The sequence below is a fragment of the Durio zibethinus genome, chromosome 22 (genome assembly GCF_047325235.1).
Source record: "Durio zibethinus cultivar Kanyao isolate XHJ-2024 chromosome 22, ASM4732523v1, whole genome shotgun sequence".
In the NCBI taxonomy this organism is placed as follows: Eukaryota; Viridiplantae; Streptophyta; class Magnoliopsida; order Malvales; family Malvaceae; genus Durio; species Durio zibethinus.
This window is the reverse complement of record NC_143183.1, coordinates 4,101,059-4,117,500: the sequence shown is the minus strand read 5'-3', so window position 1 is coordinate 4,117,500 and position 16,442 is coordinate 4,101,059. Positions and strand designations below refer to the sequence as shown.

Genomic DNA, 16,442 nt, shown 5'->3' with positions numbered 1-16,442 from the left:
TTTTAGTGTGCCATTGGTTCTTTGATGAAGCTTTAACATTGGAGTTGAATCTGCTGATTGAAGAGTTTGATCCAAATTTGCCAATTGATTCTCCTTAATAGACACTTTAGCCTAGGTTTCAAGGTTGATCCAGTTTATAAATTTGGTTCGATTAAGATTTGTAAGTTATTTAACCCCACTAGAAATTATATAAATTAAATTTTTTTATAAAAGAAATCACAATCCGTCCTACCAAAAAATTACAGACAGGAAAAGCTGACAAAGACAGTATGTTAAAATACGACACCATGCTTGGTGCAATAACTCTTGAAGAGCCATGACAGCAGGAGTCATGTTCAATCCTAAAGAAGTTGCGCAGAAATAGCAATGGGGTGATCAGTATTGTTGATATAAGGTTTGAAAATGAACAATGGAGATTCCAACCTTGAGAGTTGAAGACAACACAGAACTGAATCCTTCGAAATTTCATGATAACTAGGGATGATATCCCAAATCATTAATGCAAACATGTTCAAATTTCGAACCGTGACCTCTTTTATAAAAATTAAATAAATTTATATAATTGCCGATCCAATTAAATATTATTTGCAAATTTTAATTCAAATCATTAGTATATTAATGCTTTGGGATAAGGGTATTCTAATTATAATTCAAATCATTAATGTTTAATTCAAGTTATAGAAATTATAACTTGAACTCCGATTTTTAAATTAGGTTGGATTAAGATTTGCAAACATGTTCAAAAAAGAATTTGTTTAACATATTTAATTTGTCACTCTTCAAAGAGAAAATTTAACATCTATGCAATTTAAAAAAAAAAAAAAAATAGAAATGAATACCTAATAAGAAGTAAAAAGAAATCGGATAAAATTTAGATGGAGTTTTTTAAGTGAAAATTTTTTAAATGATTTAATAAAAATTTTAATCGATATATTAATAAAATTTAAGGTGAATATCAATAATATGTAAAAATAATTATTAAAAATATCATTTATAGTTTAAATTTGATAGACATTTATTTAACGATAAAAATTTTGTCAATATTTTTTACTAAAAATATTTATCTAAAAATATAACAAAATTTTATTAAATATTTTTTAAATTTTGTATGCTTAACTTATATAACAACACCTTTTTATCTGTTGATTTTGATTTTTAATTTTAATTTTTATTTAATAATTTTTCTTATAAAAGACTTCACAAATTTTACTTAAAAAATTTCATCTAAATTTTTTACTATTGTTACTTATGCCATAATTTTGTTCCAATATTTTATTTCACTTAACATCGACACATTTATTGAAAAGATCATCAATTATTTATAAATACATAGAAGTAAAAAAAAAAAAAAAACCACACAGAGTAAAAACAAAATAATTGAAACAAAAGTGTAGGTCAAATAGCATTTCTAAAGAAATAAATATTTGATTATAAATTAAAATTTAATTAAGTTAATTCATATAATTATTTTTAAATCATAGTATCTAATAAGTTTAAAGTTTGAATATGTTAATTTGTAATTTTTTTATTTTTAAATTATAATTTTTTTATATTAAAAATTTTGATTATAAATACAAAATTAATTTAATTAATTTATATAATTATCTATGATATTTAAATATTTACTTTATAATTTTTTTTTAATTTTCAAGACGTGACTTCGTATATATAAAAAAAAAATTTGATTGGCCATGTATGCATATAAGCATGCTATGGGACGAAATTTCTAATTAAATGGGGCGCCACCACCGACCTTGTATTGTCGCCCACTAGCACCGCCCGAATCAATGAGCCACCAATTCTGTCGCTACAACTGAGGTTACGACAACAGGGTGCTGACAAGGAATAAATAATAAGGAAAAATAAAAAAAGTGAAAAAGCTGACGCAATTGACGAGTAATAACTGTTGCGCCTGAAGCAATAATCACAACAATACAGAAGCAATAGACAACAATCAATAATCAAATGCGCAGGAAAAATAAAGCACACCAAGATTTACGTGGAAAACCCTCCAGTGTAGAGGGAAAAAACCACGGGCCGTCAGAAAAATCTTCACTATCAAATAATAGTTATACAAAGTTCTTCTCTAGCTAAAACTAGAGCTAATCAACAACTAGAAAAACAATTGGAGAAATCTCATCAAATAAGTGACTCAACAAATACACCCTGGATTTGTTCCTAGAGAGCTTCAAACCCGATCTTCACCGTTCAGAATGTAAAACTCTGAATCATAAACCTCCTGACAAGGTTCCAACTCAATCGGACCACGGATCGACTTCCGTTCAACCAACTCTCCCTTCTCCTTTTTCTCTCTCTGCTTTTCCTGGCTTTTCTTCTTTCTCTGCTTGGTTTTCGACACACACACACAAAACAACCCCACCTCTTTTTTTTATTAAGTAGCTAGGGCTCTGTGTAAAATAAAAGATCAAGGCCCATGGCCTTTACTTGGTCCAAAACCACTTACATGGGACTGGACCCCATTTTCCTAACAATCTCCCCCTCCAGCCCCATTAGAAGGAGATTCATCACCATAGCAATTTCATTTGGAACTTACCTTGGCCAGGGAACTCATTCCGGCCAAGTTACTGCAAAGCTCAAGCTTTTCCCTGGGAAGTATCTTAGTCAACATATCTGCCACATTTTTATCAGTATGGACTTTCTTCAATAGCATATGCTGTTCTTCAATCACTGAACGTAACCAATGATATCTAACATCAATGTGCTTTGTTCTAGCATGGTACATGGTATTCTTACTCAAATCTAAAGCACTCTGGCTATCACAAAATACCACATACTCTTTCTGATTCAACCCCAATTCAAAAAGAAAACGTTTCATCCAAAGCATTTCTTTACATGCTTCAGTTGCTGCAATATACTCAGCTTCTGTAGTTGACAAAGCAACACACTTCTGCAACTTAGACTGCCAAGATACAGCTCCTCCTGCAAAAGTGAACAAATACCCTGAAGTAGATTTCCTACCATCAAGATCGCCTGCCATGTCAGCATCAGTAAACCCTTCTAGAACTGGTTGTGAAACTCCATAAGTCAAGCACATTTTTGAGGTACCCCTCAAATATCTAAAAATCCATTTCACTGCTTCCCAGTGAACCTTTCCTGGATTAGAAAGAAATCTGCTCACTACACCAACTGCATGAGCAATGTCAGGCCTTGTACAAACCATAAGATACATTAAAGAACCGACTGCAGAAGAATAAGGAATACTAGACATAGCTAGTTGCTCTTCCTTAGACACTGGACAAGATTTCTTACTTAGATGAAAATGGTTGGCAAGTGAACTGCTAACTGATTTAGCATGTTGCATGTTGAATCTACCAAGCACTCGTTCAACATACTTTTCCTGTGACAACCACAGCTTTCCAGCTCTCCTATCTCGGATAATGTCCATACCAAGAATCTGCTTTGCTGGACCTAAATCCTTCATATCAAAAGACTTAGACAATTGTTCTTTCAACCTGCAAACCATACTAGCATCTTGTCCTACAATCAACATATCATCAACATATAATAATAGGATAATGAAGTTACCATTAGGGAATTGTTTAATATACACACAAGAATCTGCTGCTGTTCTTTTATAGCTATGACTCATCATAAAAGAATCAAACTTCTTGTACCACTGTCGCGGAGCTTGTTTCAAGCCATACAAGCTTTTCTTCAATTTGCAAACTAAGTGCTCTTTCCCTTTCACTTCAAAACCCTCAGGCTGATTCATATAAATGTCCTCCTGTAAATCACCATGCAAAAATGCAGTTTTAACATCAAGTTGCTCAAGCTCAAGATTCAAACTAGCTGCCAATCCCAGTACCACTCGAATAGAACTCATTTTTACAACTGGAGCAAAAATCTCATCAAAATCGATGCCTGGTTTCTGAGAAAAACCTTTTACTACCAATCGAGCTTTGTACCTCACTAGTTTGTCACCATCCTTTTTCAACTTGAACACCCATTTATTCTTTAATGGCCTCTTCCCTGTTGGAAGTTTAACAAGATCATAAGTACCATTCTTTCGCAATGACTCCATCTCTTCTTTCATTGCTTTTAACCAGTGCTCTCTATCCGGAGTAGCCTGCACATCTTGAAAGCTTTCTGGCTCCCCTTCACTGGTAACTAAAATAAAATCTGAACTTGGATACCTGGTAGATGGCCTGCGCTTTCTAGTAGATCTCCTGAGCTGAGACTCTACATCACTTGATGCCGAAGGTAGCTCCCCCTGCTCAACACTCTCAGGTAGAGAGGATTGCTCCCCCTGCTCAAAACTAATAGCATCTGGCTCATCACCAACTATGGTTGGCTCATTCATATCCCCAAGTTCTGTTTCTGGCTCATTTTCACCATCTGTGGCTCTTTCCTGTGAAATCCCTGTCGGTGTTGAAACATCACACTCAACAGTAACTCGTGTAGTCTTCTCATTTTTTTCAAGATCTGCTATGGTTTCTTTTTCATGAAAGACCACATCTCTGCTTCTGACTGTCTTTCTCTTTACTGGATCCCATACCCTGTAGCCAAATTTCTCATCACCATATCCTACAAACACACACTGTGTAGCTTTACTATCAAGCTTTGACCTCTGCTCTTTTGGTACATGCATGAATGCTTTACACCCAAAAACTTTTAAGTGAGAGTATGAAGCATCTTTTCCTGTCCACACTCTTTCTGGAATGTCAAAGCCCAAAGGAACTGATGGTGACCTGTTAAGTAAATAACAAGCTGTGTTGACTGCTTCACCCCAGAATGGCTTTGGTAATTTTGCCATCCTCAACATACATCTGACTTTTTCCACAATGGTGCGATTCATTCTTTCAGCTATACCATTATGCTGCGGTGTTCCAGGTTCTGTCCTCTCATGCCTGATCCCATGCTTTGAGCAATACTCTTCAAAGCTTTTATATGTGTATTCCCCACCATTATCAGTTCGAATACACTTTAAGGGTAACCCTGTCATCCTTTCAACCATGGCATGAAATTTTTGAAAATACTGCAGTACCTGACTTTTATATTTCAACATATACACCCAAGTTTTACGTGAAGCATCATCAATAAAAGTAACAAAATATCTGCTACCACCTAATGACTCAACCTCAATGGGACCACATACATCAGAATAAATTAATTCCAATCTATTTTCTTTTCTCTGAGAACTTTTACGAAAAGAAACTCTATGATGCTTACCAAACAAACAATAATCACATGAATCGAGAGACATACCTTTGGTCAAGGGAATGAGAGAGTGCCTTGCCAAAACCTGTAACCCTTTTTCACTCATGTGTGCCAGCCTCCTGTGCCACAAGTTTGCTGAAGCATCATTTTCAACGGTATTTACCTGGTTACCGTTCAATTGCATCCATGTCTTATACATTGTGCAGCATAGTTTTCCCTTTGCAACTACCATAGATCCTTTGAGAAGCTTCCACTGTCCATTCTTTTGTCGGCTTTCATATCCCTCCTTATCAAGGACATTAATAGCAAGCAAGTTCATTCTCATATCTGGAATGTGTCTGACATCCCTCAAAGTCAACATGCAGCCTGTACTAGTTTGTACACCAATATCACCAATCCCAACAATCTGCGACACACTCTTGTTTCCCATCTTGGTACAACCAAAGTCTCCTGCTTTGTAAGTTGTAAACAACTCTCTCTTAGGAACACAATGATATGCCGCTCCTGTGTCAACTATCCATTCAATGCCGGGATCACTAACATGATTACAATCACCATGTGTACAAATCAAAGTAACTGAATCACTATCTGAATTCACTGCTGCAACATTGCCATCATCTGAACTCTTGCCTTTCTCATCTTTTCGCTCTTGCTTTAAGATTCTACAATTTCGTTTTATATGACCAGCCTTACCACAATGGAAACACTTCACTTTACCTCTAAACTTAGATTTATGTTTAGACTTACAAGTTGCAATCTTTTTAACAAGCATAACTTTATTCATACCTGTTTTTCTCTCATACAATGCTGCCAATTTTTCCCAAACAATGTGAGTATCTGACTCCTGCGCTACATGATGAAGCACGCTGATATCAACCCATTTTCTGATTGTAGCCAGCGTCTTTCTACCTAGCTTCTTCCAGCTTTCATCTTTCATATCTGCTGGTTTAGCCGAATCACCCAATACTGGCTCATACAAATCTTTACAGTATAGATGATCCTCCATCATAGGCTTCCAAATTGAATAATTCGATGCTGTCAATTTTATCATGGAACCTGTATCACCCTCCATGATCTCAAACAGAATTTACTTCTATCCTGGGTTGCTTCTGTATCGATGTCTCAAAATAACCCTCGCTCTGATACCACTTGTTGCGCCTGAAGCAATAATCACAACAATACAGAAGCAATAGACAACAATCAATAATCAAATGCGCAGGAAAAATAAAGCACACCAAGATTTACGTGGAAAACCCTCCAGTGTAGAGGGAAAAAACCACGGGCCGCCAGAAAAATCTTCACTATCAAATAATAGTTATACAAAGTTCTTCTCTAGCTAAAACTAGAGCTAATCAACAACTAGAAAAACAATTGGAGAAATCTCATCAAATAAGTGACTCAACAAATACACCCTGGATTTGTTCCTAGAGAGCTTCAAACCCGATCTTCACCGTTCAGAATGTAAAACTCTGAATCATAAACCTCCTGACAAGGTTCCAACTCAATCGGACCACGGATCGACTTCCGTTCAACCAACTCTCCCTTCTCCTTTTTCTCTCTCTGCTTTTCCTGGCTTTTCTTCTTTCTCTGCTTGGTTTTCGACACACACACACAAAACAACCCCACCTCTTTTTTTTATTAAGTAGCTAGGGCTCTGTGTAAAATAAAAGATCAAGGCCCATGGCCTTTACTTGGTCCAAAACCACTTACATGGGACTGGACCCCATTTTCCTAACAATAACCATGTATGCTTTTAGGGTGAATGGTTCTGGAAATTTCATTTACGTTAATCTCAAATTCATAATCATTATGAATAGAATTACACACATTTGTCTAGATTTACTTTGTTCAATTGTAAACTTTAGGTAAAAAAAAAAAAATTTGAAAGATTAAATGATAAAATAAAATAATCAGTAAATTTAAAATTTTATTTAGTTCAATTGTATACGGTTGAGGTTTGTCAGTGGGATTTACTTGAAGCTTTATCTTCAATGACGAAATATAAATACCTGACCCCAAAGCATGCAATTCTTCAAAACCTTGCTTGCAATTCACGTCCCTTAGATGCAAGCATCGATCGTCATTGTTCATTTTCCTTCAACCATATTATATAATTGTTGGTTTTATATGTAGTCCCCAAGAACAGATGAATCCAACTAATAATTGCACCGATGGCCCCTCTTGTCAGTCTATCTCCATTGAATCTGTTGAAACATCAATCCAAAACCTCATCAAAACCTGGTACAAAAGGCAAAGATGGCAATATTTTTCAACCCAAGATCAGAACAAGAGTCATCATCATCATCAAGCAGAGCACCCTGGAGAACTCACTCAACCAAATTCCTTGAATCAACCCAACTTCGGATTATTACAATATCATTGCTTCTTTTAGACCTAATCCTCTCCATATATTCTTGAACTATCCTCAACTTTACTGTTCTATTCATCACCAGAGGCCGATCTACATATGGATAGAGCGTTCACAGATACTTCAAAATATTAGAAAACAAGAAAATTTGAAGGAAATTTTTTTCTTAAACACCTCTAAAATTTTTCTCTGACGTCTTTTCTATAAATAAATTCGTTGGTAATTTTTTATACGTATTATAAATGGATACATTCGAAAAAATCATAGATCCGTCATTGTTTATCAGCCGAGACAAGTACCGGTGGTAATAAACATAGAAAAAGAACTCGGTACCATTGGGTAGGAATTTCGGTCCTGACATTGCTTTCTGCTACGTCAGTGGCCTTAGCAGTTTGGCTTGGCAGTGCATTCTTGAGACGACCAGGGAATGTTGTTGATGCGTAGTTATTGTTGGGGCATTGCTTTTGGAAGCGTTTTGGAGACGAAAGGAGGAGGGGTTGCTTGTAATTGTGAGTAATGAAGCCATTGAAGCACAGATTAAAGCGATAGTTTGCCACTTTGAGGCACTCCGAGAAGAGAATCCAAGGCTTTCGGAGACCATTGCTGAAAAGGATCAAATAATAGAGACGCTCCAGAAAGATATTGGTCAACATAGACATGCTTGAATCCTGAAACAATAGTATAATTTTAATTGATAAAAATCTGTTCTATTTTAATTAAAATATAATTAAACAATTCAACATAAAATTAAATTAAATTTTATGTAAAAAAATTTGAACTTTGGACATCATATTATATTTTAATTGTAAGTAAGCAAATTAAACTATGGAGATAGTGTGTGATCTAATGTAAAATTAGAAAATTGATACAAAAACCTTTTATTTAGGTAAAAATTCATTGAATGATTAATTAAATAATTTTTTTGTATTTGAGGATATAACGAGGATTATCTAATAATAATTTCTCTAACATGAGAGAATTAAGTTATGATCCAAAAATTATTTTGGTTAACAAAAATTTATGTTAAAAACCCAAAGTTTTAGAGAATTATTCTAAATTTCTTGTAAAAATTCATGTGATTTTTTTATTTTGAAAAAAAAATTGAACCCTATTTTTTTAATTGATATCATGTACTAACTTTTAAATTGAATGTCAAGAAGTTTTCATAGCTTATTTTTAATATTAATAAATATTATATTATAAATTTTGTATTAAAATTTTTTTGAATAATTAATTAAAAAATTTAGTAAGTAATAATTAATACTTAAAAATTTTCTTAATTTTATCAATATTAATTTTGCAAAAAATAAAAAATAAAAATTATCAATGTTAGAATTTTAACAAAGTGGCTCTCCAGCTTCAACTTCCCTGTTCCCTATCAATATCTAGGCGAATCGCCATTAGTTTTTGAGCAAATTTGATGCGATAAGAAATTACTATATCTTTTCTTCCAACCAAATTTACTCTTGGATTTCACCATGGATAATCCTTCCTCCATTTGTCAACATCAAAAACAAAACCCTCCTTTGATGTAAGGCTTTTGCCTTTGTTCATTATCTTCTCCTTCTGCTAAACCCTGCTGCTTTCATTCCGTCTTCATCTTCTTTCGCTTTTAACTTTTCCATTCATTTCTCTTCTAATCATCCTATTCAAAGTCTTTCCTTTAACCCCATTTTCCAAATCTCCCTTCTTTTTCATCCTCTGCTTCCATTTTTATTCTTTATACCCGCTTAGGTCTTCAACTGTTCACAAAAAAAGCTCGTAATTTTATGTACTTTTCAGCCATGTTTGTCCTCCAGACTGCTTTTGGGACTATAATTTAAACTGGGTTCCTTCCTTTTTCGTTTCTTATTGAGTTATCCAAACGCTACTTACTGTTGTTTTCTTGACGCACGGTTTCTCAGCTTTTACTATGCGGCAAAATGGGTTGTGAAAACTGTGTCAATGGTGAAGCAGATACTAAGCCATTTTCCATAAGGTGATTTCCCATTTTCCAATGCCTTATTATGATTTTATTTCTTTGCTTTACATCGTTATTTCATGGCCCTTAATTACAAACATAGCTGTTGGATTTTTTGCCTTGCGTTTCCTTTTAACTCTAGCTTAGTACAACATTTTACGTTATATCTTGCTTATGTACCTTTTCTAATCTTTCATTTTATGCATTTGGATCGTGTTTTTAAAAGTTTGAAGTATCAAAAGCTTCACCTTGTTGTGATTTTGATTTTTTCTTGTCTGATTCATTTTTGGTTGGACTGTTGTTAGAAATTACTATCATTCTTTTGTTTTGTTCCTAAAGAAAACAATTGGAGTTTATATATAGCAACATATATTGACTAAATGAATTCTGCAGTTTGTTTTAGAGGAGTAGTTTTGTATCAGGCTTTAATTTTCAAGTCAAATTATCATAAGCAAAACGAAATATTTGCTTGGAGACTTGGACTACAAATCTTGATTAAATTTGAAAACTTTTCTCAATTGCTGATGAACTCTGTTCTATCATCTATGGTTCTTCTATATTCCATGCTTGGGGTTTTATATTTTGCATCCGTGTATTGTTCAAACTTTTGCATGTGATTTGCACTTTTGCTTCTTTCTTATTTTTTTTCCCATATTTTGTAAAATGATTTTTTTTTGTTTTTTTGCCCTCAATGCCAGTGAATGACAAAAGATTTAATTAAGAATTTAATGATAAAATGTGGGGTTTTTTCTTTCTATATTGAAGAGATTAGCATCTCAGTCCTATACAACCTTTTGCTATCCAGACAGTTTGTTGTTGATACCAGGAGAAAAGATATCTTTCATTGTTGGCCATTTCCAGAGAAGTACTTGCAAATCTGTCTGAAGTATGGTATTAGCAATGTGTTGCCACCCTTTGAACCATGTAATTCAGCTACTCAAACAACAATCGGAACTGTAGGCTCTCAACAAGATAAAGAGAATATTTTCTTTGAAAATAAAGTGAGAGATATCATTGTGCAGGAGAAATTGATCAAAGATGAGAGTAATTCTTACTATAATGAGGTGCTATCAAAAGCCCCCTGCCTTGACTGCCTTAAATCTCATCTGGATAATAGCTGTAAGCATAAAGATGAAAGCAACTTAAGTACTGATTACACTTCCAATGCCATAGTTCCAGTAAGTCGACAATCAAGTTCAGTGCAAAGCTCTTACCTCAATGTTTATCGGAGAATCAATTCACCTTGCCCCAAGAGGTTGAGACATAAGCGAAGAAAACATAAAGGGAGACAAAAGAAACGGTCAATGTTGGATATATTAGCAAGAGCAAAGCTGTGTACTTTGGAGGATATCTATAGAATTAGATGTAACCCAATAAACGTTGCTAATGAGGTGGTTGAAAGTAGTAGACTGATGGCACATGTTGAGGATATAAAAGATGATGATGAAGCCAGTAATGACAATTTGTCAAGCAAAAAGAGTAGATCACCAAAGATAAAGTTTGGTGAATGCATATCCAAGTCATGGAACATTAGTTAAAGTGATTATCAAAATTAGAGGTACGTACATTTTCTGCTATAATTTACAATAACTGTGAGTATGCTAATTGTATTCCGAAATCTTTCTAAAGCATTTAATTTTGAAATCTATTTCTTTATATCTAGGATATCCTAGATTGATCTAGGTTATGTTTATAAGAGAATGTTGGATATTTCTAGTTTCAGTTAATTACTCTTCTTATGTATTGGGTTCGCTAAAGTATCTTATTCCTTTGAGACGGTAAGAGGGGAAAGGGTAAAAAGGGGAGGAAAGATAGGTAGTGCTGATAAGCATAGCAGTAACCCTCAGAATATACATTGCCTTTTGGAAAGATATTGACTGTGTAAGTTTCTTACACAATGACTATCTGCAGTAGATTTCAACATCAAATGATTTCTTGCAATTATCTACTTCATTTCTTTTACATTTTGGGCTTCCCATTCAAAAGAAAAATATCATATGTGACAGCTTCATAATCCTGTCTTATTTTGTCTCGTCATTGTCCTGATATGATCTGATACCAATTTCTGTGTTGTTGTCTGATATGATCAGAAAGATCAGATCACATGACAATTTTCTGGATCTGTGGTTCAGATGAAGTCCTTTTTCAACAAGAATCCATCATCATAGTATATTATGAAAACACTCCAAACTGAATTTATGTTATAAAAAGTTATTAATAAATGTAAAACATTCGATTGGGTCACCAAATCTTCTCCCAGATACAGTTAAGAATATGATGAACACTGGGTGAATTCATTTACAAACATATAAAAGTGATAGTTTTCATAAAAGATGAAACGTATTGTAGAAATACTTGTTCTGACTGCTTATTTGTTAATAACTATTATATTGGTAAAAAAGGTGTTTTAAAAACATGTGTTTCACACATTGTTTGAGTTGTCCTCATCTCCATATTTTTTGCTTAATACTCTTCTAGTAAACATTTGGTTAAATATGTAAATAACTTTTCATGTTTTTACCCGCTGGCAAGTTTTTCAGTTTGAAATATTGCCACATTGTACCTTTGATTTTCCCTTCTGAATAACCCCAAATGTTGTTACATAAATTTGCAAGCTTCCATGGTGATGGCTGACAAAGAAATAAAGGGTCTTTTGGGACTTAGTGGTTATTATTTTGACAAGTTGGCTATGGATTTAGAAATTTTCATCTGCTTTGAGTACAGACTTTGCTTTTGAGTGAACATCCTGATTTGTATGATTATTGTTGTATCAAGGTCTTCAGAAAGCAGGAGAGAGAGTTGAAATTTTAGTCGAGGGATAACATACAAGTTAGAACTAGTTTAAATATGACAAGAGATGAAGGAGCCCCATATGTATATTTTTACCTTAACTTCTGAAGTCCATTTAATATTTTTATCTTAAGAAAGGGAAAGGTCATTCTCCCTCGTTAGATGATGCAATTAAAACTAGCAATCAAGTTTTTAATTAATATTTATTATTTTAAAAAAATTTGAATCAAGTAATTTATTTTCTGTGCTTGGAGTACTTTTTTCTCAACAGCCAAGTTGAGCATGATTTTATGTAAATGCATTAAGAAGTTATAATCATCAGCATGCTAGGAAAGCGGCCATAGAGCCTTATTACCATCTCAGAATTATTGTGTATGAGATAACAGTGTTACACACCAAAACAAAAGAAATTTTGATTTCTGCAACTGCTGCTGTTTTCAGGTTCAATAAAGCTATGAACTTCTATTTTTTCCTGTAGGCAACAGGCTATCCGAGTTGAATATGATGTTAGTTGATGAAACTTCTAAATTCCTACAGAACAATGGGATATCTTTGCTCCTGGGATAAGAATGCATGATGGACTGGGACAGCTTCAATCTAATTGAACGCTTTGAAAAGAAAGGTTGAATGGTGTAATCAAGCTCATAAGAACTTACCTGAATGTTCTGCAAGATGTCACAGAGGGAATCTGTCAATTCTTTATCAAAAACTTTTGGAGCAATGACAGATTTTGTAGGGTGTTTTTGGCAAATATGTAATCCATTTGTGGCAACATTGCACTATTTGACTGCAGTTTGTGATATTGTAATTTATACATAAATGAAATTTTCAAATACTTTTGTGGAAAAAAAATTCTGAAGAAATTCCTCGTTTTCCCTCTTAATTTTTAGTAATTCTATTTAAATTGATGGATTCACTTCAATCTTTTTTTTTTTTTTTAATTTCTCACTGATGGAATGATTCATGTATGAGATAATTTTCATATATAATGATAATAATAATCATAATCATAATAATGGATCCATCCCAAAGTCATGTGACAAAAAATCTCAAAATTATTATTTCATGTTACAGTGCAACTAAAAAATCCTTTTATAACAAAGATACATATATATATATATATATAGGCCTAATTCACAATAAAAATAAAAGAAAGGGTTAATTATTCCAAAGTACAATGAGGGCAACATTATGAAAAGTTGGTACATTGAAACAAAAAAAATAAAAATAAAGCCCAAGTGTACTGATTGATAAAGTTCTACATAATTGTTTTATTTAAATACAAGTGTTCAAAATTTAGCAAATTGATCAATTATTGAATTAAATTTGATTGGTTATCGAAAATAATTTTTAAATTTTTTTTATTTTTTATTAAATTGATTTGAAAATAAAATTAATCAAAATATAACAGAATTTATATGTAAAATTAAAAATACATGAAATTTATTATTTTATTTGATAAGTTGTTAGAGTTTTTAATTTAATATTTTGTTAAATAATTTTATTTAATTTATTTCAGATATAAGAAATTTAAAATTTAAAATTTAAAACTTAAAATTTAATTCAACTTAAATTTATTTGTTATTTGATTAATTCAAAAATTGGCCAAATTAATAGAATTAGTTTAGTCCATTAAAATTTTGAAATTAATAAATTCGATAAGATAAATAAAAATAATATAATATAATTCAATTAATTCAATTTTAAATTATTTAATTCAAAATTATTATATTGGAAGGGAAAAAATCAAAAGAAAGGAGAAAAGGATACTAATGAACTCCCTTGCCTACAAATATGTCTATCAATACACCTACGCTTCAATTTTACTTTTTTAATGACCAACTTTTCATTATGTTTCCCTCATTACACTTTGGAATAATTACCCAAAGCGCCTAAAACCAAGTAGCTTTCCTACTTCCGAGTTTGCCTTCCAGTACCCACTTTTCACTTTCTTTTGTTTTTCTTTTGTTTTCCTCTTACAACCTTTCTCAGAGCTGAACCATTTTCATGTCATCTTGTTCTAATTTGCTTTCACTTTCTTTTCCCCAGTGTTGATTTACCATATTGTCTGATAGAATATTTCTGTTTAAGATTTCCTCTACGAGCCAACGATTGTGCTCATAACATGTTTGATTTTATGGCTGAACGAGTTTCACTTGTTCTGCAATAGCCTTTACTTCAACTTACCAGCAGCAGCATCCTGATAAAGTTTATAGATCGACCATGTTGCTCTCTGTCGCTTGCCACAGCGACAATTTCCTCAGCTCCAACTTTCTTCCATCATCAAGCCCATCTTCCATTACCCTTAGAAAAACGAAAAAACGCTTTCAAAACATTTGTCATAAGCCCCAAAATTTATCAATTTCAGTTTCATGTTCTTCTATCAAAGTTGTTCGTAGTCCTTCACTAGACAGACATGTAGTAAAACAAAACAAAATCCGTTTCATCCAAAAGCTGAAAACTTTGTTACTTTCCAAACCAAAACACTTCATTCCAATCCATATTCTCTCCAAATGCCGTGCTTACCTTTCTATCCACAAGCCCCGTTCCATTCTCTCGATGATATATCGTTACCCCACGATTTTCGAGCTCTTTACTATCCCCATGCCGCCTACTCCTCTTAACGCTACGAAATCAGGATACCAACTTTGTGTTCGTTTAACCCCGGCTGCTCAATCTCTTGCTATGCAAGAATTGAATCTTAAGTCAGCTATGTCGGGTTTCTTGGCAAACAAGTTACAGAAACTTCTCATGCTTTCTTCTCATCGCCGGCTTCTTTTGTCTAAGCTTGTTCACCTTGGTCCACATCTTGGGTTATCTCCGAATTTTAGGTCCCGTCTTTGTAATGATCATCCCGATAAGTTTAAGACTGTAGATACCTCGTATGGTCGGGCACTTGAGCTTGTGAATTGGGATCCTGAGTTGGCTGTTCCGTTAAAGTCTCCTCTAAAGAATTGTGAGTTGATTGTAGATAGGCCTTTGAAGTTTAAGCAACTGACACTTCGGAAAGGGTTGAATTTAAAGAGACGTCACCGTGACTTTTTGATGAAGTTTAATGAATTGCCTGATGTTTGTCCCTATAATACGTCTTTGGAAGACTTTGCAAAGTCATCCGTGGAGGCTGAGAAAAGAGCCTGTGGAGTGGTGAGAGAGGTGTTGGGGATGATGGTTGAGAAGAGGACATTAATAGACCACTTGACACATTTCAGGAAAGAGTTTGGGCTACCAAATAAGTTGAGGGCAATGATTGTGAGACACCCGGAGTTGTTCTATGTGAGTTTGAAAGGGTTGAGGGATTCTGTTTTCTTAGTAGAGGGGTTTGATGACAATGGTGTACTTTTAGAGAAAGATGAAAGTATAGTGATAAGAAATAAACTGATGGCTTTAGTTGCAGAAGGAAAAAGGATAAGACGTGAGAGGAGAAAAGCTAGAATTAACGGTGCCATTGTTGGTGACTGCCATAACAACGATAAGGTTGAAGATGCTGATTATTATGATGGTGCCATTGTTGGTGACTACGATAACAATGATAATATTGAATATGGTGATTATGATGATGGATTCGAGAATTTGTTTAATTCCGAAGATTCAGACCTTGATTATGATTCTAATGATGATGATAATGAGAGTCATCAGTTGTATGCTAATGGAGGAAATGCAGGGTTTTGGACTGCTAATGTTCCCTCTGCTTACAATAAGAATCTTGGTGATGATGGTGGAGATTTAGAACCTTGGTAATGATAAATGTTTGTGTGAAAATAAAATGTAAATTACAATTTCATTTTTATGCTTTGGCCATAATCAAAAGTTGATTCAATATTTCTAGAAAAGATTATTGCAGATAAGAAAGTTGAGCTGTCCAATTAGTGCTGACATACTTTGGACAAATTACTGTTGTTATTTTCAGCACATAGACAAACTATATGGCTAGCCAAAAAGAAAGAGGTGAATGGAATTAATAAAATCTTTTTTTTTAGACATTTCCAATTTCACAATAGAGATACAATGGAACATTTCTCAAAAAAAAAAAAAAAAAAGAATACAATAAAAGCAAGAAGCAATCTTAATTGAACATCCCAAACACTAACTTTTAATATTTAATTTTGGTTTAAATTTTAGAATGGAAAAAGAAATGAGATTTATGAA

At 33.4% G+C, this 16,442-nt stretch overlaps 2 protein-coding genes across 3 annotated transcripts; both read left to right on the top strand.

Annotated features, from left to right (window-relative positions):
- The first annotated feature begins 8,967 nt into the window (after positions 1–8,967).
- On the top strand, positions 8,968–13,338 carry LOC111307259 (uncharacterized). 2 transcript variants are annotated; one of them, XM_022905280.2, is made up of 3 exons: positions 8,968–9,524; positions 10,333–11,064; positions 12,775–13,338. In XM_022905280.2, the coding sequence occupies exons 1-2, from the start codon at positions 9,469–9,471 to the stop codon at positions 11,042–11,044; spliced, it is 768 nt and encodes a 255-aa protein (XP_022761015.2). In that variant the 5' UTR covers positions 8,968–9,468; the 3' UTR covers positions 11,045–11,064; positions 12,775–13,338. The 2 variants fall into 2 exon arrangements, with proteins under 2 accessions (XP_022761015.2, XP_022761013.2); XM_022905278.2 differs by having other exon boundaries at positions 10,312–11,064.
- Positions 13,339–14,131: 793 nt separating this feature from the next.
- Positions 14,132–16,274, top strand: EMB1692 (Ubiquitin carboxyl-terminal hydrolase family protein). Its single transcript, XM_022906052.2, has one exon. The coding sequence runs from the start codon at positions 14,520–14,522 to the stop codon at positions 16,032–16,034; it is 1,515 nt and encodes a 504-aa protein (XP_022761787.2). The 5' UTR covers positions 14,132–14,519; the 3' UTR covers positions 16,035–16,274.
- The last annotated feature ends 168 nt before the right edge of the window (positions 16,275–16,442 follow it).

Coding starts and splice junctions, on each gene's coding strand:
- LOC111307259 (XM_022905278.2), top strand. CDS start 9,469: ATGGGTTGTGAAAACTGTGTCAATGGTGAAGCAGATACTAAGCCATTT. Junction 9,525..10,311: donor ACTAAGCCATTTTCCATAAG/GTGATTTCCCAT, acceptor TTTGCTATCCAG/ACAGTTTGTTGTTGATACCA.
- EMB1692 (XM_022906052.2), top strand. CDS start 14,520: ATGTTGCTCTCTGTCGCTTGCCACAGCGACAATTTCCTCAGCTCCAAC.